Source organism: Haliotis rufescens, unplaced genomic scaffold (genome assembly GCF_023055435.1).
Source record: "Haliotis rufescens isolate VD_foot unplaced genomic scaffold, xgHalRufe1.0.p SCAF_9, whole genome shotgun sequence".
Classification (NCBI taxonomy): Eukaryota; Metazoa; Mollusca; class Gastropoda; order Lepetellida; family Haliotidae; genus Haliotis; species Haliotis rufescens.
Window position 1 is genome coordinate 7,810,758 of NW_025964383.1, and position 21,202 is coordinate 7,831,959.

Consider the following 21,202-nt stretch of genomic DNA (forward strand, 5'->3'; position numbering starts at 1 on the left):
CGGCTCATTCCTCACCACTCGGTATCTTGTAGATTACGGAATGGGACGAGTGTGCCAAATGGCATCGGGATCATTCGTAAGTGTCCGTAGACTAAAGTCACGAGACACCATGCCTACCCGCAACCTTCGTAAGTGTCCGTCACCTCTTGACATAATCAGAGCAGATAATTAAACAATCACTACTGTGGGTATTCTAAGTGTTTTTCCCACACAGCATGACACATGAGAATAGAGAAACATAATATTCAGTGAACTTTGTAACATTTCTGTACACACGTCACAGGTACACTGGTACATTCTATGTCCGCTTCAATCACTTTCATCCCATTTCTTCACTGACATCAAATGTGGCAATGTTGAGGCACAACTGCAATACTTTCAGCACAACACTATTCATGTGGGGATTTAAAACAATTATATTACAGAGAAGAAACGGACCATGTCAACAAATTCATGATTTGTAACAACTTTTCATGAATTTGTGCACTCAGTTGTTTGTTGTGCCATTTCCCAGAAATGTAGAATATGTGTGATAAACTGATCGATAACCGCAGATTAATAGTCATAACAATACTCATGTGAGGATGTAACAGAAACTAGTCAAGTAGAAAACAACATATTTAGCTAACCTTGTTACATTCTTGTACATAACAAATAACACATAGACAGGTAACTTCTATGTCCGCCTCAATCAATACAATCACATTACATTTGACAGTTTAAATAAATATGTCACACTTACAAGTTTACACAATGTCATGTTTATTTTATTTCCTATGTGAGGGCGTTATAAATAAGTGACTTCTTGGAGTCAGTCATGGTGATGTCCACCCCGCTGACCACCTTCATGTTGACTGTGGAGTGATCTGGGCGCCCAACAGTAAACATGGGGAGAAGGGACTCCCTCCACTCAACATCCAACTTGCCCAAAACAATCTCCCTGTTGAGATCGATGAAGGCGAGTCTCCCCCTCCCCACATCCAGCACAACGCCATAGTGGAGGGTGGCCTGTGTGCCGCGTGTGGCAGACATTGTGTTTCTGTAACACTCCCCCCGCTCCCCCGGCTGACACACGCTGGTACAGAAACTCCCCCCTCGTGTGTCACATCTCCATACACGGACACACCAGGAGCGGCGCTGTACACAAACATACGGCCCACTGTCCACCTGGCTCTCCTCCCCCACACCCATCTCCAGGACAACAGGCCACCATCCACCACCCACCACACCCACCCTGGAATGGGTCTCCCAGTATCGTGGTGTGTAGGGGACAGGGGTGACATTAGAGGGGGCTGGAGGAAGGGGGATGGGGGATGAGCTACAGGTGCCGATGTATGTCTGTAACCTGCCGCTGTCTCTGTGTCGTGTGGCGGGCGGCGAGTTGACCAGCTCACCGTCTGTAGTTACGTGGCAGCAGTCTGTGTTGGCTCGAGCAGCGTCCAGTTGTAGTTTAGGACCTGGAAATATACATTTTGTTTACAGTTTACCAAATTTCCTGACTTCAGATAACAAATTTGTCATTTTATTGTGAACCTCGTTTCAATGTTTACAAAACACCGCACTGAACGATCGGCTGCCATGTTCGTCTGTCTGTGAATTTCAACATAACAATGCCCTAAATTGTAGCAATAACGCTGTGAAATTATTTGAGTGGGTATTCAAAATGTTTTTCATACATTTTTGTGTGCATTTATAAACAAATGAATGCTGTTTTAAATACTTTTTCACAAAGTTGTAGTTGAGCTGGTTTGTGTCAGCAATCAGAAATAGATGGCAACAGCCTAAATATACAAGTGTTTTCACATTATTTCACGATAAAACTATCATCATGGCAATTCTAAACTCTTCTTGTACAATTTTGTAAACAATAAGATTGAAAAACCTGTTTGACGATATTTTTACACTTGAGTGTTCAACAGACACTGTGAACAGGTAACTTCTACGTCCGGTTCAATCACTGGCCACAGTTTCAGCTCACTCGCTGGGCGGGAGGATGTCGTGTTAAGTGTTGTGATTGGGACACGATGTAGATTATCGTCACGATTATTAAAGATGTTGTCAAAGATATAATTTAATACATTATCAGTATTAAATACACCCACTTCTAAAACTGTCCCCACAGACGTAAACATAAAATAACTAAATAATATATGATGACAACGATCTACATTGAGCAAAAACCTATATAATCCTGCGGACAGACAAGTCAACAATGCTAAATGTTAACTGACTAACTTGCTGTTGTGTTGTTATTTCTTTCACCAATCACCCGACCCTGAGTTTCACAGAGTTGAACAGATTTAGAAGTTGGAGAACAATAATGACAGTAATTCAGTATATAGAGCTAGGCAGCGAATTCCAACTCTTTTGATTTGCATTCAACATCAAAATTTTTACCCATTTACGAGAACTAAAATTCAGAAATCAGTAATCAGAATTGTTTTCGAATGTTGAACACCGACGCCGCTTTTATCAATATTCCGGTAATATCACGACGGAGAACACCAGAAATAGGCTTCACACATTTCAGCCAAGTGGGAAGTCGAACGCGGGTCTTCGGCGTGATGATCGGACGCTTTAACCACTAGCCAGCCACCGTCCCAATATTGCTGCCATAGCAACAGATACGGCCTTCATCATCAGTGTCATACACAGATGTACACTTACGATAAGCATGTACATCACAATACATGGGTTTGTTAATACTTATAAACCTTTACAATTATTGTCAGACAAGTGTTGTGGCGCCGTTAAAAGTGACAATACAATGATATTGAAATCCGCATTAGAATTTAGGATTTACGCATAATATATGCCATTAGCACTGACACAAAGTATAATAATGTCTCCAAAAAGGATGAAATGCAATATTACAACCAATATGTCAAATGGTCTTATGGTCTAATGGTAGAGCGTCCATGCGGGGAGTGGAAGGTCCGGGGTTCGATACCCGGCCGCATCATACCAAAGACGTTCAAAGATGGTTGGTTGTTTGGTTTGTTGTTTTACGCCGCACTCAGCAATATCCCAGCTATATGACGGCGGTCTGTAAATAATCGAGTATGGACCAGACAATCCAGTTATTTATATCATGAGCATCGATCCATGCAATTGGGATCGACGACATGCATCATCCAAGTCAGCGAGCCTGACCACTCGATCCTGTTAGTCGCCTTTTACGACAAGCATAGTCGCCTTTTACGGCAAGATGGTAGTAAAAGATGGCATCAGTATACTGTGGGGTACTCATATTAAACTGCGGCACGGTAGTTAGCACTTTTATGTCGGTATTAGTCTAGATTTGTACAAGCAGCCACAAACGCGCCTCTTACGACAAGCATAGTCGCCTTTTACGGCAAAATGGTAGTAAAAGATGGAATCAGTATACTGTGGGGTATTCATGTTAAACTGCGGCACGGTAGTTAGCACTTTTATATCAGTATTAGTCTAGATGTGTACAAGCAGCCACAAACGCACCTCTTACGACAAGCATAGTCGCCTTTTACGGCAAGATGGTAGTAAAAGATGGAATCAGTATACTGTGAGCTACTCATGTTAAAGGGGCACTGATCTAACGCAATTCCCCGGACTGGTTGTTGCCTTTGTTGTTGTTTTTTTCCCCCGTGAGTACCCGGGCGTGACCAGAGACTGGGCTACCGTCTGCAAGGACAGTTAAATAAACTTGGAGGCTGGAGGCAATAATAGTTTTACGCATTTTTGCTTAAACGCTGATTGGTTAACTGTGATCTATAAAGATTTCGACAAAGGGCGCATGTTAATTCATTTCTTCAGCCTAAACAAACAGACAAAAAGAACGGCGGAGCTCATCGGATGTCGTCATTTGGAAATACCCCAGATGGTTATAGTTTAATACTAAAAAAAGTATCCATGCAGTGAAAGCATTTTCGGATTTCGGATTGCGTCGATAATACGATTACCACTCCCTTGTTGTCATCCACGTTTTCTCGTATAACCCTACACTTGTGTATTTGTCGTCATTCACCTGATGCTCAGTTAATGAATTTATTACAGGTACAATTAGTGGTAGCACCACTTAGATTACCTGACAAAGGTTCCCATTTGGCATTTATTGTGTCTGTGGTAATTATTCAATCTAAATCCAGGTTTGAAGTGAGGTGAAATGTGTGTTATGTAATATGCACGTGGCAGCCCAGCAAGAAATGAATGATCAGTTGATTTACTTTTTTTTGTAAATCAACGGATCGTTCCTAGTCATCAAAGGATTAACAGAAAATACGTTGATTGATTAATCACTGTTATCATGCACAGTGGATATGTCAAAAGTGAGTGTTTACATGTCTAGGTTTACTAAAACAAAGGGAATACACTCATATCATGGCGTGAAGTGCCGATGTAAAAACAACATACTTTGTTCAAAGGGTTAACTGATAATACGTTGATTGATTGATCATTGTTATCTATCACTCAATGGATTTTTTAGGAATCGTGGACGTTATGAAATTAGTTGTCACGTGGGCTTTCTCAGCCGACCCTTGAGACTTGACACCTATGTGAAACACCTGAAACAATCCAAGTGATCAGTTGAGAAACGAACACGGGTTATCATATCCCGAAACGATATATATCTTTTAAAATATTTGATTGTTACAGAGGCACGTGACATCGAATAAGTTTCTTTGTACAGCTGCAGACGAGTGGGATATTGTTCCTTTGTGTGGATATTCACGGATACATTCCTCGAACAAGGAAGCTGCCTAAAATTTATACACATAAATTTGGTAGGTTGTAATTATGGTATTTGCATTTTGTTTTCCTTCATTTGAACCGATAATTCGTTCTTGTTTCTCTACGTCTTGGTTGGGAAATTCTTCAATGCGCGATAGACGTTGTTTTCACAGGTCTTTTCCTTTGTAAGCGTGTATATATTACGGTCATTTTGTAAAATGTGATTCTCTCAGGCACTTTATAAAATGTGTAAATATTTCAGTCATTTTGTCTAAAAATCTGTCCAGATTGATTAAGACTATCAAAAGGGCCTACAAATATTACAACAGATTATTATGTAGGATTAGAAGCCAAACAACATAGAAATGTACTTTTCAACGTAACATTTTCAGTCTCTTGGTGATGACATTAAACATCAAAATGTTTGGAATTCGTTATCATAATAATAGAGATGGAAATGTTTTTCAGTCAATTTGTAAAATAACTGAATATTTAGACGTTTAATAAATATGTTACACATTTTGACAGTAAAATAATATACACACTATAAAAAAGCAATGCTCAGGTGAAATATTTACTTTGTGTTGCAAGTCAAAATAGTGTAAACGAAAATCGCAAACTTACCCAAGCAAGTGACTTATCAAAACTTCGTCACCATTACCGATGCTACCCACAAAGATACCTACATTTCCTTATAATCTCGAAAACTGTATTTAATTTTGTTGATCAATGTGACCATACGCCCTTATTACTACCGGTATCCATAAAAGTGACTAATACGCTTACGAATGGCGCAGCAGAGGTCGCGAACTAGTCTAGATTTCTGCTATACATCCGGGTACTCACTGGGAAAAAACAATAACAAAGGCAACAACCAGTCCCGGGGAATTGCGTTAGATCAGTGCCCCTTTAAACTGCGGCACGGTAGTTAGCACTTTTATATCGGTATTAGTCTAGATTTGTACAAGCAGCCACAAACGCGCGCGCGCACACGTACATGCACGTCGCTCTATAAGAGCAATAATTTTGAACGTTAAACGTCATTTCACCTCACAGCATTCAGAAACAGTATTGAAGATGAATGTTAACGGATAAACGTACACGATTAACTGGAAGTGTTTTACAATAATAATATTTCTCAGTCTCTTTAACCTCCTCGACAAGGGGGAAAACTCCGTCAGGTGAACTGATCACCTGAAATCTACAATGTCATAGTTCTTACGTGAATTTGTGAATCGACTTGTTTGTTACAGTTGGTTGTAGTTTAACGTTTTCAATACATATCCATAGTTATGATATACGGAATGTACTATAAATGTTATCCATGTCATTCTTCAGTGCACAACATACAAGGGTGACGGGAGGCGGTACAACTCAGTTCCGACATACTAAAAACATCTACAGACTTCGACACGTGAAATAGAATGACGAAATATCGCGATGATTGATTAACGAAGATAGGAGCATGTGTGATAATACTTATAAAGTAAAAACAAGCAAATGTACTTACAGTAATGGCAAAATATAGCAAAGTGCGCTTTTCTACAAATAACTATTTTGCTAGCAAACAAACATCATCATTGAGTTGTGATCTCATTGTTACAATTCGGGTAAGAATCGACAGTCAGGTAACGGCGAGCGGTTATATTTAGCAGTTAACTTGATCAATAGCGTAAAATACTACATCTGCACGTTTTTCTTTCAACTTATTCCTTATCGGCGGAATGACTTGTTTTCACTATTTAGTAGCTGTCTTTGTAAGATTTATATTTCGTGATTCTATTTTAAGTGGGGAATACTAAAGAGAACAGTCGGACGTTTTTTTTTTTTGTTAACAATCGTGAATCAAACTTCTCAAAAATGCGACAACTGAAAACAACTGAGCGGCTCCAGGCAATTGGAATACTGACTATTACAGTTTCTTCTTTGTTGTTTAACGCCGCAATCAGTATTCAAGCTATATAACAGTGGTCTGTAAATAATCGAGTCTGAACCAGACAATCAAGTGATTGACATCATGAGCATCGATTTACGCATTTGGAATACGATGACATGTATCAACCAAGTCAGCGAGCCTGACCACTCGATCCCATTAGTCGCCTTTTACGACAAGCATAGTCGCCTTTTACGGCAAGATGGTAGTAAAAGATGGAATCAGTATACTGTGGGGTATTCTTGTTAAACTGCGGCACGGTAGTTAGCACTTTTATATCGGTATTAGTCCAGATTTGTACAAGCAGCCACAAACGCACCTCTTACGACAAGCATAGTCGCCTTTTACGGCAAGATGGTAGTAAAAGATGGAATCAGTATACTGTGGGGCATTCATGTTGAACTGCGGCACGGTAGTTCGCACTTTGATATCGGTATTAGTCCAGATTTGTACAAGCAGCCACAAACGCACCTCTTACGACAAGCATAGTCGCCGTTTACGGCAAGATGGTAGTAAAAGATGGAATCAGTATACTGTGAGGTACTCATGTTAAACTGCGGCACGGTAGTTCGCACTTTGATATCGGTATTAGTCCAGATTTGTACAAGCAGCCACAAACGCACCTCTTACGACAAGCATTGTCGCCTTTTACGGCAAGATGGTAGTAAAAGATGGAATCAGTATACTGTGAGGTACTCCTGTTAAACTGCGGCACGGTAGTTAGCACTTTGATATCGGTATTAGTCCAGATTTGTACAAGCAGCCACAAACGCGCCTCTTATGACAAGCATAGTCGCCTTTTACGGCAGGCATGAGTTGCTGAATACCTCTTCTACCCCGGATCTTCACGGGTCACTGGTTATTACAACGAATGGAAAAAAACCTGGTGGCTTAAGTTTGTTTCCCGACAAAGGTACACGATACACCTGGAGTATTGCTCCCTCGCTCCCTCGCTCCCTCACTCACTCACTCTGTACAAGTGGGATACAATCGTCGAATGCATGGCTTGTTCTCCGTCTCTTTTAGTAGTGTTCCAGCTCCACACAGCCAGACACCAGTAGTGGACAGCAAGAACCCATGACGTCAGTGCGTGATGACACACTATCATTCAGGTTGAGTTTCATTGAAGTGTTTTTTTACTACTGATGCGACTGCCTGGCAGAGCGGACTGCTGTCGCTATGATTCAAATGTACTTACACATGAAGTATGTGACACCGCTGTCCCCGTTGGCGATGTGCACAGTGCTAGAAAAGCCTGCAAAAGTATAGATTACAATGTAACACACAACTTTGGCGCATTTGCTTCTGAAGAAATGTGAATATGGTTCGTTTTCCCAGATGACCTGCACAGTTAGAAGACTGTGAGGTGTGTTTTTTAAAACTGTATTTCAGTTATATCATGGAGTGTCAGCTTTGTGTGAATTGTTGCGCTTCAGAGGACTGGGTCAACCGTGTCCCGCACAGTGGTTAAGCACCCTAACACAAGTGAAACACACAGTGGTTAAGCACCCTCACATAAGTGAAACACACAGTGGTGAAGCACCCTCACACAAGTGAAACACACAGCTTAGATATGTTGTAGTTTCATAATTTACAGTTCAACCAACACACATAGCTGATATCGTGTTGTCGTCATGCATGTGTCAAAACACTCAGTGCAGTGCTCATCTGATACAGCCACGTGTAAGTAGAACAGTTTATCACGAACCTCGACGACTGAAGGATGTACCCCCTCAGTCCCACTTAGAGCAAAGGTCCAAATCATCGTGCTCTTTTCTTTGTTTTTATAATAAATTAAATCAACATGCTGAAGACGTTCAAGATATGAACAACATGCAACAGATAAAGTAATTATCTAATCACAGATCAAGAATTAATCCTTTGGGCTAAATATCAAACACGAACTGAACAGCTATATAATATGTGTTTCCTTCTACTGCACAAGCGACGTGACCAAGTGGAGACGTCATTCTTCACAGATATTTGCCAAGTATTTGACGGGTTGTGTCTTTATTGCCCCACATTTCTCAATTCGTAAGGATTTTCGCATTGTCTGATATTGAATGGGTAATAAACAACGTTATAACATTTTGTTTCTTTTCACGTATCCCTACTTGTCGGAATCCGAATTCCTTAAGTTTAAGGCTGACACTTTTACGTGTGTATTGAACACACTTCCGATATACAAAAATACCAAAAGTTTCTGCATTAACAAAATATGTCCTGCCATTACACAATCCCGTCTGCATTTAATAATGTGACCCACATAAAAGACTGTAACAAGAGAATAGAAAGAAGAATTGATTGACCTCTGAGTAATCTGTTTGTGGTAGTTTAGGTATAGTGTCAGTCTTACACAATCTAAGCAAATGACCTATCTACTATACATAATTGATATTGTAGCACTCTAGATGGAACTGGTGGCATCTTCTATACTGATAGTAATTCGAATAAAGTTTTGACTTTAGTCTAAAATCAGATGTCCTGCACGAACCTCGCAAGAAGATTTCACGTGGTACTGTCTCAGTGGAGATGCATGCTCGAATTGTGAGCTGAAACAAAGGTGTTAAGAGATTGTTTTTAGCGTAAGCTGTTTTATTTTATAGGATGGACAATTTCAACTTAGAGATTGATTTACTTTTACTGAATGCAACTGAAGATTCAGCGACAGAACATGAGTATGTGATATGACGTTTTTGTTTGTTGTTTAACTCCACACTCAGCAATATTCCGACTATAAGGCGGAGGCATGTAAATAATCGTATCAGGGCCATTTCCGATGATTGATTTATGTGCCGTCGGGGAACAATGGCACGCTATCAACAAGCCTGATGACCTGATCCATCTATTCGCCTGTTTACAATCAGTATTGGTTGCTGGGGACCTATGCTGACCCGCATTCATATGGGGTTATTGAACGTACTTTGGTGACAGCTTCATAAACGTCTTGTGATGTCCGCTGTGCAGGCTGGAGTTCCTGTGATCCAGATACAGTAGAGTCCGATTCCTTGATTCCTGTTGGAAGACAAACAAACATATTTGAACGTTGGTTTACCTGACTCAAATTGTTTAAGCATGTCTACTTAAATCCTACATTTCGAGTCGTTCACGTATGCGTTAGGTACATTGATGTTTTGCTACATTTCGAGTCGTTCACGTATGCGTTAGGTACATTGATGTTTTGCTATAAAGACTGAAATAGAATAAGTGATTTATTTAATCTGCTCCTTCCGACCTCCATCCTGGTATCATACAATACCTGTGATGCAATGTATAATCTGGAGAAGCTGACGCCATCGTCCTTCATGCAGCTGAAACGACAACCACAATATATACCTGTGGGCATTCAACCATCTGAGAGACTGTAACGTGACGTTCTTATATAACATAGAACTGGTATAGAACTCCCAACCACGTTCATCAGCCGAATATTCTAATTGATTCCAACAATATTTGCATTCAATGTATTTAGATACATTTAATTTCCTTTTAAACAACATATTACCGTGTTTGTTTCTTGTTCTCTCAATGTCAGCAGGTGTACCTGTTGAAGCAGATCTGAGGACAAATATGGAACAGATATATGCATCGGCTTTTTGCAATGTACATCTAACGTGCAATGTTTACAAAGTCACTTACGATTTATAGATAAGTGTTACACCAACATCTTGGATTAAATGCTTTAGTACCGATGTGGACATAAAGAATAAGTGCAGTTGAGGCATTTAAGCAAATGTTTCAGCAGTGGAATGAGAAACTGGTCAATGTGTCGCTGAGTATTATCTAAACATGAATGTTCTTAGATATACCTACCTTGATAAGTAGGCTGTGTGTCTGGAATATGATCCAAGTCGAGACAGGAGACAAGGCCACCAAATGTATCGATGAGTTCCTCCAGGGCTTTCTGGCCTTGAAAGGAAAGGAGGATCCTTGTATCTCTTGTGTCATCTTCTGGAAGTTCCTTCTTCAGATTTTCATCACATTTCTTCAGTATTGCAGCAGTGATAGTGATGAGCTCCTCTCTTCTTGTGGATTCCAGTGTTCTCTGTGTGTAGTCTATCGTGGAAGTAATGGAAGTATGGACGTCATGTATAGTGTCAAGTGTCTCTTGAACTATTTTATTTGGGGCCTCCAGACTCATTTTGACCTCTTCCCTCAGTTTACGCTGTCGATGAAGGGACTTTACAGCAACACTTTTACAAACAGTAATGATGGCTTGTTCCAGAGTTCTCTGTTTATCGCTCAGTTCATCTTGGTGACTGTTGACAGTTGCCATTCTGTCTGTGACATCTTTCAGTTTACGTCGTTGATTCTGCAACTGTTCCTCCAGCTGACCCTTTGCTTTCTCATGGGCATGATTCAAGTCTTCTTTCTTGTGATCGTTATGGGTCCCATGTAGACATACAATACAGATAGCCTTCTTACATGTGTGGTCATACAGCTGGAGTTCATTGTTTGGGTGGTCTGTGCAATTAGGTTCCTTCAGCCAATGCCTCATGGGGATATTCTCTGTCTGATTGACCTCCTCCACTCTGTGGTTTCTATTCCGTTTCGGCACGTCATGTAGTTTATGACAGTCGGAGCAGAGCAGGTTATCACATTCGTGACAGTACACCTCTGCCTTTGCGTCATGATCGCCCTCTATGTAGTTACATTTCTTGTCTCCCTTAACGTTGGCAGCATAGGCAGCCTCATTGCGTCCAACATGATCTACTTCAGTCTGTTCTGTGTTGAACTCACGACCACAGGGACATTGGAGGCACTTCTGCTTCGCTAGAGCGGTGTGGTGATCAATGCATGGTTTGCAGGCAGAATGGAGGCATGGAAGGAGACAAAGCTGACTTTCCTCACAGCAAGATTGAGTTGAAAACTGGCACATTCTGTCACTGGAACCTGTGGGTAAAAAAACAACACAGTAAGATGTATATATTCAATATCATACTGAGCTCTTCATGATTAGGCCGCCTCTAGTGGATAGAGCGCCTGTGCGTGGAGCGAAACGTCGGGGGTTCGATCCCTGACCAAAAGCTGTTAAAAGATGGTACTTGTTACCCTGCGTGGACCTCGATATTAAGGGGCTAAAAAAAGGACTGGTATGCTCGGCGTCTGTATATTGTGTACGATAGGGGTATTCATTCTAAACTGCGGCTCATGGGACGAGCGCTGTAAAATCAACATTAGTCAGGACTAGTACAAGCAGCCACACACGCACACGCTTACACGCACGCGCGCCTGCACTCACACACACACACACACACACACAAACGCACACACATGCACACACAGGCACGCAAGTATTCGCTAAGCTAAGCCCCATATCTCCCCACCTCATTATGATTATGTTTCTGACTATTTACGTTTGTGAGATTGATTGTCCCTTTTCTCAGTGTACCTGTATGTTGGACCTGCACTGCAATGTCTTCCATATCTGGGGAATGTAGCCTAGGATCCCCTGACAAGGCCTCGTTTGCCTGCTGTTCTTCGTGCAGTCTCTGAAATGACAAGTACCATTGCTTCATTTTGTTTGTGTTACATGTGTAGTTGTGCAACAGTGTTTCTATTTCCGAGTATCTCCTTCAGGATAACATCATTCTTACCTGGGGGCACGGGTGGCCCAGTCGTCTAAGGCGCCGCGATTCGCTGTGCAGAGTTGCGTCCCTTGGGCTCGCCAGAAACCTATGATTGTGGGTTTGAATCCCGGTTCGCCCCGATTATGTTTCTAGGTTTGTCAGCGCCATACTCGTGCTCGTGGGTTTCACCGAAGTGGTAAACGTCTGAGACCTCCATCACTTCGGACTTTCCTCCCACATTAAGCAGACACGCCGCGTTATAACTGGATTATTGTTAAAAGCGGCATTAAACCCAACTCACTCACTCACTCATTCCTACCTTTTTCACGTCGTCACATTCTGCCTGACTCTGCTGCAAATCATCGTTTGACTTTGACAGTTTCATTTTCACTGAAATGAGAAAGTTGCAAGGATCACATCAGTTAATTGCTTCTTTGATCAAAATACAAATTCCAGTGTATGTTTTATTGTAGATGTGGAGGTAAAGTATCTCCAGCAATGACATCGTGTGGTTAATAATACTATACAGGTCAATGGAAATCAGCAATGCTGCACGTGTTAACGTCAACACTGGCAGCAGAGGTAAAATCAAACTTGCAAATAAAAGACAGACTTGAAACAGGAAAGCAAACATCAGCCTACATGTTTCTACTTCCTCCTTCTGCTTTTCTAGCTGTGCTATGTGTTCCTCTCTCTCCTTTTTAATTGCTTCCTCCCGTTCAGCGTGGTCCAAGTCTTTTTGTTTTAGTTGTTCCTCAATTCTTTCCATTGCCTGACAACAGATGTGAACGAGGAGTAAACACCTGAACACTCATTACATATAAATACACCTAGACATTGCAGCTTATCACATGTATTGCCTGTTTCACTAGTCTCGGAAAATGTAATATAAACTTGATGTTTAGGAGAGTTTCGGGAAGCGTACATTCACTAACATTGCACATCTGATACCTAATACATGTGCAGTACTAATTCATACATACCTATCTCATCTCAATACAGGGGTATCTTAACATGACGAGCAGACAAGATTTAACTGTGTTCGGACTACTCACAGATTGCAGTTCAGCTATCTGGTCCTCTTTGTCACCAAGTTCCTTTTTGTACTGAGCTTCCAGCTTGAACTTGTTGACATAGACGAGATCTGAACAACCTGAAGAGTAGAGTAGTGCGCGTGTAGTAAAACAGTAAGACAATATATAACTCGCTGTTTGAAGACATTTTGTTTCCTCTGTTGAGTAGCTACTAACTAGGCACATCTGTGGTTGATAGCACTTCTCTTTATCGGCATCATATCATATTGTACTGCATTTATCTTTTTAAAATCATTTTATTTTTTCTAATGTTTTTTTTATGTTCATACGTACTGTCATAGACTTACCCCAATGTATTGATATAAACGTGTGATATTATTTGTTGAATGGGAGAGAATGACCTTGTGACTTTCTGGCTGTGATCTAAATGAATATCCAGGCTTAATGTGGTAACCTGGCAGAATTTAGTTCTCCAAACAACAATCTAAACCAATTCCAAGAGCGGGATATTATTTTACATTTCTGATGCACAAAAAACACAGTTCCAGAAATACTAGACCAACTGATAGCTGTATGCTATTGGCAGTTCTGGCAGCTTGTGACAACCCTACTTACATACCTGCTTCCATGGAGGTTTCATCAAGCCGTTGTTTGATGAACGGCTGTGAGGAATCAAGGACAGCACACAGTGTCCAGTACCCTTCTTGTCCCTTCTTCTTTAATATTTCTAACAGCCTCTCACATTTCTCCGACCCAGCCTGTCTACACCTGTCATAGTCCTCCTGTGTGAAGACATCGTCCTCCAACAAGGCGTCCAGCACAGGGTCCACCTGAAGGTACTCCTTCAGGTACTTGTGGTTCCTCCGGATGACGACAACGTGGCGGGCAGCCATCTTTTGACGTCATGTGTGTGGGAATGTCGCTGGGATGAAGGTACAGTTCTTCAAAGTAAAAGGGAAACATTAATAGCTTAAATTAAACTCATAATGCGCTTTTATACTGCGTTAGAAGTCCTGGTCAAATTCTTCCTTGCGAAAATCGTACTTTTGATTGCAATTCTCCATGTTGTATTGTTACATGTATAATGTGTTGAAGTAGATACCTTCGTCCCTTTATTTCCCATAATATCTTACAAAGACAAATGGGTTTCCTTTATGTTATAGGGGCCACGGGTAGCTTAGCCGTCTAAGGAGCCGCGATTCACTGTGCAAAGTTGCGTCCATTGGGTACGCCAGAAACCTATGATTGTGGGTTCGATTCCAGGTTCGCCGCGATTTTGTGTCTACGTTTTTCAGCACCATTCCCGTGCTCGTGGGTTTTACCAAAGGAGTAAACGGAGTAGACCTGCATTACTTCGGGCTTTCCACCCACATAAGCTCATAAATGAAATACTGTTAAACACAGCGTTAAACTCACCCACTGATCTAGTTATATGTAGATTTGAATGAAATAAATGCCCAATAAAATATGTATGTTCTTCTAAGGGCTGCGATATATCTAGATTGCAGTCTCAATACAATACAAAATAATTAAATAAAGCGACAGAACCCTTTGAACAAATGTATACACAGTTAATTTACATGTAAAACATGGATTTCAACGTTCGATGCCCACCACAGCAAAGAGGCTATGTGTGAAGCTGTGTTCGTTGCATTCGTTGTAAAGCTAAGCAGATGACATGAGTGACCCGACTTTACAATACCCCGGCTGTGTCGCTCTAGAAACACATCACTGCAGTTCGTGCACTTGACAGGCATGTCGAAGCGCTGTTCATACATCGTGACGTCAGAGTGGCAGCCATGACAACCTATAGAATGACTTCACCACCAGCCGTGGCCAGCTTGTGTAGCATGTTACAACATGACCTGTCGTTCCCACCACTCTACCTCTACTTGTACAACACTTACAAAGTGTCTGCAAACAAAGTTGTTGATCCTTGGCACCCTTTCCAAATCTAAAAATTACAGGGTGGGACATGATCCGTGTTTGACATGGTCAGATCTTCGCGTCTAACGAGTGTACATATACTGTTCACACAAACAGTTGGCGAGAGTAGCAGATGTATCCACATAAATACGATACAAGAAACTGTGTTGACATGCTGACTCTTTAACTGACAATAACTGTAAAAAGGTGACGTCGTGTCCACCTTCCCTATCAACACCCCACCCAACCCGACCTACATCCACTGCATTCCTCCTCATAACCACACACACACACACCAGACACAACTAGTTCATACTGATGCTTTAAGATCTATAATGAAAGTCAGACAGCTGTAAACACTCATCAAGCGGCACAACATAATATATGTTAAGAAGATGGTAATATAATCACAAGAAGTGAGTAGATATGTTTTACTTACAAGAAACAAACAAGAACCCAAATATGGCCGTCGCCTTGTTCAGCTTCAAAACGAAACCTGGACTTTGAGTGTTGCCTACTCGCGTGACGCTCCAGACACCTGCCTTCATTGGGTAAAGATAACGTGTCGTCATAGTCAGGTTATTCAATTGCAAATGCATTCCGTGACGGCGGAACTTTTGTCAAGGTTGTCTTCCCAGTAGCGCAATTCCAGTTTAGCTGTTATCACAAACCTCGTGGTCGATCGCAATTCCCATTCTGGTTTCACTATTTCATATTGTTTTGCAGCAGTATACATGCTGAACGATATGCATCGTTACATAAACCGGTCCTCCAATCTGGAATGGGTTTCTATCAATACATGTACTAACAACTTTGACTGTCATGTAACTAAAATATTGTTCACAAGTGACGTTAAACTCAGACGAAGTCCCGGATGATGATCAAGGCTGAAGTGGTTCTATTAACGAGTAATAATCTTGTACATTTTCGTTTTTTTCAATACAAAACAAAAATATGGATCCGAGATGATCTGTTCTAAAGCCAGCACCCAGCAATATTCAGGGGTATGACAGGTCACCAACACTCTATGTATGTCGTATGAATCGTCCCAGATTCTCAGTGTCCTCACATTGCCTGGTGATTTGAAAGCACTCATTCAATCAAAGTGAATCGTAAGCAATTCACTAAATATATTATTTATTCGATTGTGCCACAGTCCTAATTATTAACCCAGGCACTAGTGTTGAACTACACACAGTTGAGATTTCGTGAGTTTGATGTCGGTGACAACACAACCGTCTTACCCTGTGTTCACGTTTACAAGCCTACTGTAGCATGGGGTGACGTACACTTGCTGGAACCATGAAGCGATGTTTAAAGTCGACAGCATCTTTTTGCAAACATAGGTTGGCAAACTCAAAAACCTCTGCCTACTTGTGTTTGAAATGACAAATATTTGTTTTTGTTACCTACATTGTATGCGGTGATACGAATGCAGGCTGAATCATAGCCTCACGGTGGTAGGGTTCATGTGGTACAGACCAAGGAATAGACGTTGTCCACTCCACCAGGTTTATAGCTACAGATATTGTTTATACGTGGCAAATAGATTTGAATTCGTGTGGTTCTTTAAAATCACCATTTGAAGAAAACAAACCTGAACATACTTATATCTAATGTGGGACAAAGATGTGTCTTTCTCTGCTACAATGTCACCTGAATGCAGCCAGGATCTAAAACCAAGGATGACAGAAGGCTAATGTTGGCCAGGGGTTTTACGCCTCCTGTCATGAAAAAAGGAATACTGGGCCCCTTTGTAACTGTGACGGCCACAAACACACTGTCACAATACACCAACTGACCCAGGACAACAATGACAAAGGGATACAGAGTTACAATGCACGGGTAGCGACAATAGAGGTCCAAGGACAACAAGGGCAAAGGGATACAGAGTTACAATGCACTGGTAGCGACAATAGAGGTCCAAGGACAACAAGGGCAAAGGGATACATAGTTACAATGCACTGGTAGAGACAATATAGGTACCAGGACAACAAGGACAACGGGATACAGAGTTGCAATGCACTGGTAGTGACAATAGAGGTCCAAGGACAACAAGGACAAAGGAATACAGAGTTATAATGCACTGGTAGCGACAATAGAGGATCCAGGACAACAAGGACAAAGAGATACAGAGTTACAATGCACTGGTAGCGACAATTGAGGATCCAGGACAACAAGGACAAAGGGATACAGAGTTACAATGCACTGGTAGCGACAATAGAGGTCAAAGGACAACAAGGGCAAAGGGATACAGAGTTTTAATGCACTGGTAGTGACAATAGAGGTCCCAGGACAACAAAGACAAAGAGATACAGAGTTACAATGCACTGGTAGCGACAATTGAGGATCCAGGACAACAAGGACAAAGGGATACAGAGTTATAATGCACTGGTAGCGACAATAGAGGATCCAGGACAACAAGGACAAAGGGATACAGAGTTACAATGCACTGGTAACGACAATAGAGGTCCCAGGACAACAAAGACAAAGAGATACAGAGTTACAATGCACTGGTAGCGACAATTGAGGATCCAGGACAACAAGGACAAAGGGATACAGAGTTATAATGCACTGGTAGCGACAATAGAGGATCCAGGACAACAAGGACAAAGGGATACAGAGTTACAATGCACTGGTAGCGACAATAGAGGACCCAGGCCAACAAAGACATGGGGATGGATATAGTGTGTATTTACAGTCACCACTGTGAAACACAATATGGTTGAAATTAAAATCCCTCTGCATCAAAGGAATCCATATAGTAACAGTCAATAGCGTTCGTGTCCGCCATTGGCGACGTCATGCTGAGTTCATTGGACGTCGAAATACATTATCAATGTTCCTATACTTGTTGGAGGGTGAGATTGTGTTCTTATCTGAAGGTCAAGATGGTCCTAAAGATCTTTAATCGGCAACAGTTCAGGAGAACGACGCTTAACCACCAAATTACCGACCTGCTGAATGTAACGGCCGATACTTACATTTAGTACTAACGACTAAATGACTTTATCGCGCGTATCCAAACCATGGGCTAATTACGTCTGTAACCCAACCACCCCTCGTAACCCAATCACCCCGGGCCACCACTCGGCACCGTGCCCGGGGAATAATCCCGCGCAAGCATCATCCCCTCTTTGTTAGTCGGTCATTCGCGTTCAAACCTTCCCCAGTACACACGTGTGTCACTGTCTATAAACGCTTTCTTTCGCTTTGGACGTTTCTTTTGTACCCAGTCGCGACCGTTTTGTCGATTACGCTTCGAATACCATCTATTCCAACACTCGCCGTATCGCATTTACACAATCGCGACCGTTTCGCCGATTACGCTTTAAATACCATCTATTTTCAGCACTCGCCGTATCGCATTTATTCCGTTCTACTCCCGAACTTCACCCTCGGGACAATTTACGCTTGTGGAATACCAACTCACCACCTCGACCTTTCGTGATGCCTCCCAAGAGAAGAGCAACCGTCAACCACAAGCTGGTGAGGGGAGCCAAGCAGCCCAGGACAACCAGAAGACAAACCCCGGGAGTACACATTGTACAGGAGGCAACAGCCGATGGTGAGTCTGCCAATCACGGCAATATCGAAGGTGGCAACAGAATTAACGTGCAATCGGCGCAGCTTGTAAATGCCGCACAGGCTGCCAACTCGGCTACCCAGGTAAACGAGCAACTGGAAAAAATACTCCAGTTGCTGGAACATTCAGCGCCTGGCCCGGTTAGCGCAAACCAACAGGTAAGGCGTGGTTTTAGTTCGCCCGCCATTTCGCCCAACATAGGGAGAATCCCCGATGCCCTCAACGAGGCCGACGGTGACGCGGCTTGGCCAGCCAATCACACCACAGGATACGGGGATTCCCTTTCTTTCCGTGCGGACGGGATAGACGCGCACGTCAAACAACAGGTGAGGGAAAAAATCTGGCGTGGCGAGTATGTCGACCTCGGCACAATACTACCAAACAACGAGGGAGGTCACGAGGACGGTACGATTACCATGGCGTACGACTCCTCAGGTAAGGTAATTTTTAAACCAATTAAGCAGCAACCAAAGCGTCTGTCCCTGGCGAGCTGGACTTCAGCTTTCCACATTTTCATGTGTATATATATTAGTAGGCACTCCGAGGTCCGCACAACCCAGGGGTTGCTGTCCTACATGGAAACCATACGGACGGCGGCGCTTCGATTCGGGGGGGATGCCTGGTCAACCTACGACCAACAATTCCGACACAGAATGTCAAGGGACCCCTCACGACGCTGGGACAACATCGACGGGGAGTTGTGGCTGAAGTACATGGTAACACAGCCGGTACGTCAACCAGAATCAGGCGGACGGGGCGCAATGACACGCGTACAGGGGGACATCGCCAGTCAGGTATGCTGGGATTTCAATAAATTTGGCTGTAGCAGGGTTAACTGTAAGTACACTCACAAATGCGGTAAGTGTGGCGAACATTCCCATAGCTCTAGGACCTGCTTTCGAGGGAATGGGGTCCAACCGACCCCATACAAGCCCAATCAGCCTTTTCCTAACAGAAAACAACCCGGCAAGGCAGGTAAATTCAATGGCCCCTTCCCCCGTGGACCTCAATGAAATGGCACCTTGGTTACGCCAATATGCTAGGGTCAATTACAGAGATGCAAATTATTTATGGGTAGGTTTTAGCTTTGGCTTTAAGCTCGAGTTCCAGGGAAGCCGCACGGGTCGCCTGGCACGAAACTTGCGATCAGCCACGCACCAAGACACGGCAGGCTACGTGAAACAAAAACTACAAAAGGAAGTCGACCTTGGCAGGATGGCGGGCCCCTTCAAGGACACCCCCCTAGTCAACCTCCAAGTATCCCCAATAGGCCTGGTGCCCAAGAAGCAGCCAGGGTATGGTCAACACCTGGGTAAGCATGCGGAGGAATTCCGTCTAATTCACCATCTATCCTATCCCAGGGGTAAATCTATAAATGACTTCATAGACACAGAGGCCTGCTCTGTTGTGTACGCCAGATTTGATGAAGCTACCCATATGGTTCAACAACTGGGAAAGGGAGCACTACTAGCAAAATTCGACATTCAGTCGGCCTTTAGAATTATACCAGTCCACCCATCCGATTTCGAGCTGCTAGGCATCAGATTCGAAGGTGAGTTCTATTTCGATAAATGCTTACCATTTGGCTGCTCCATATCTTGCGCCATATTTGAAACGTTTAGTACCTTCTTGCAATGGTGCATGCAATCGCATCTTCCAACGCGTCCGATCATGCATTACCTGGACGACTTCCTAACGGGGGGCACAGCAGACACCAGCCACTGCTCAGACAACCTCAACGGATGCGTGAATACACTTGAACAGCTCGGGGTTCCTATTGCGCACGACAAGACGGTGGGCCCCACAACCAAACTGACATTCCTAGGGCTGGAAATCGACACCATTGCAATGCAGATCAGAATCCCAGAGCCCAAGATCAAGGAGGCAACAAGGGAAATCCATGACATCCTGTCAACAGGTAACATCAAGGTCACAAAAAGGGCCCTTCAGTCCCTCATAGGCAAGCTTAACTTTATGTGCAGGGCTATACCAATGGCAAGGGCATTCAGCCGCAGGCTAATCGATCTGCTTAGCAAAGGTAAGCAACCATTTCACCACATTAGGATTACCAGCTGGGTCAAGGAAGACCTACAAATGTGGTTAACATTTCTTACGAGTTACAACGGCATTTCAGTGTTTCAGGACCAACTATGGATGGTGGGATCCAGCTACATGGCCAGGGCACGGCAGTACTTGCTCCTGAAGGGCACCAGTCCGAACCAACCGAGGATGCTATGGCTGGCACGAGGGGGGATGAGGTGGAAGGAGCTGGACACCATTCTGGATGCACAGGTCAAGGCGACACGGCGCAGCCCCAGAGCCCTCATCATTCACCTGGGCTCAAACGACCTGTGCTCGGTCAAGGGCAGCCAACTCTACCTTGACATGGTGGCATCAATCCTTCGGATACAACTCCAGCTTCCTGACACCAGGATCATCGTATCCT

At 42.9% G+C, this 21,202-nt stretch overlaps 2 protein-coding genes across 2 annotated transcripts; one reads left to right on the plus strand and one right to left on the minus strand.

Annotated features, from left to right (window-relative positions):
* Positions 1-605: 605 nt before the first annotated feature.
* On the minus strand, positions 606-16,043 carry LOC124124349 (early endosome antigen 1-like). The gene is made up of 13 exons (XM_046487489.2): positions 15,610-16,043; positions 13,864-14,185; positions 13,266-13,363; positions 12,853-12,982; positions 12,530-12,600; positions 12,033-12,132; positions 10,454-11,533; positions 10,146-10,198; positions 9,900-9,951; positions 9,564-9,655; positions 9,135-9,192; positions 7,839-7,895; positions 606-1,457 (listed from the first exon to the last, which is right to left on the minus strand). The coding sequence occupies exons 2-13, from the start codon at positions 14,135-14,137 to the stop codon at positions 775-777; spliced, it is 2,748 nt and encodes a 915-aa protein (XP_046343445.2). The 5' UTR covers positions 14,138-14,185; positions 15,610-16,043; the 3' UTR covers positions 606-774.
* Positions 16,044-18,152: 2,109 nt separating this feature from the next.
* On the plus strand, positions 18,153-19,603 carry LOC125377418. The gene is made up of 2 exons (XM_048390611.1): positions 18,153-19,191; positions 19,289-19,603. The coding sequence occupies exons 1-2, from the start codon at positions 18,621-18,623 to the stop codon at positions 19,462-19,464; spliced, it is 747 nt and encodes a 248-aa protein (XP_048246568.1). The 5' UTR covers positions 18,153-18,620; the 3' UTR covers positions 19,465-19,603.
* Positions 19,604-21,202: the final 1,599 nt, after the last annotated feature.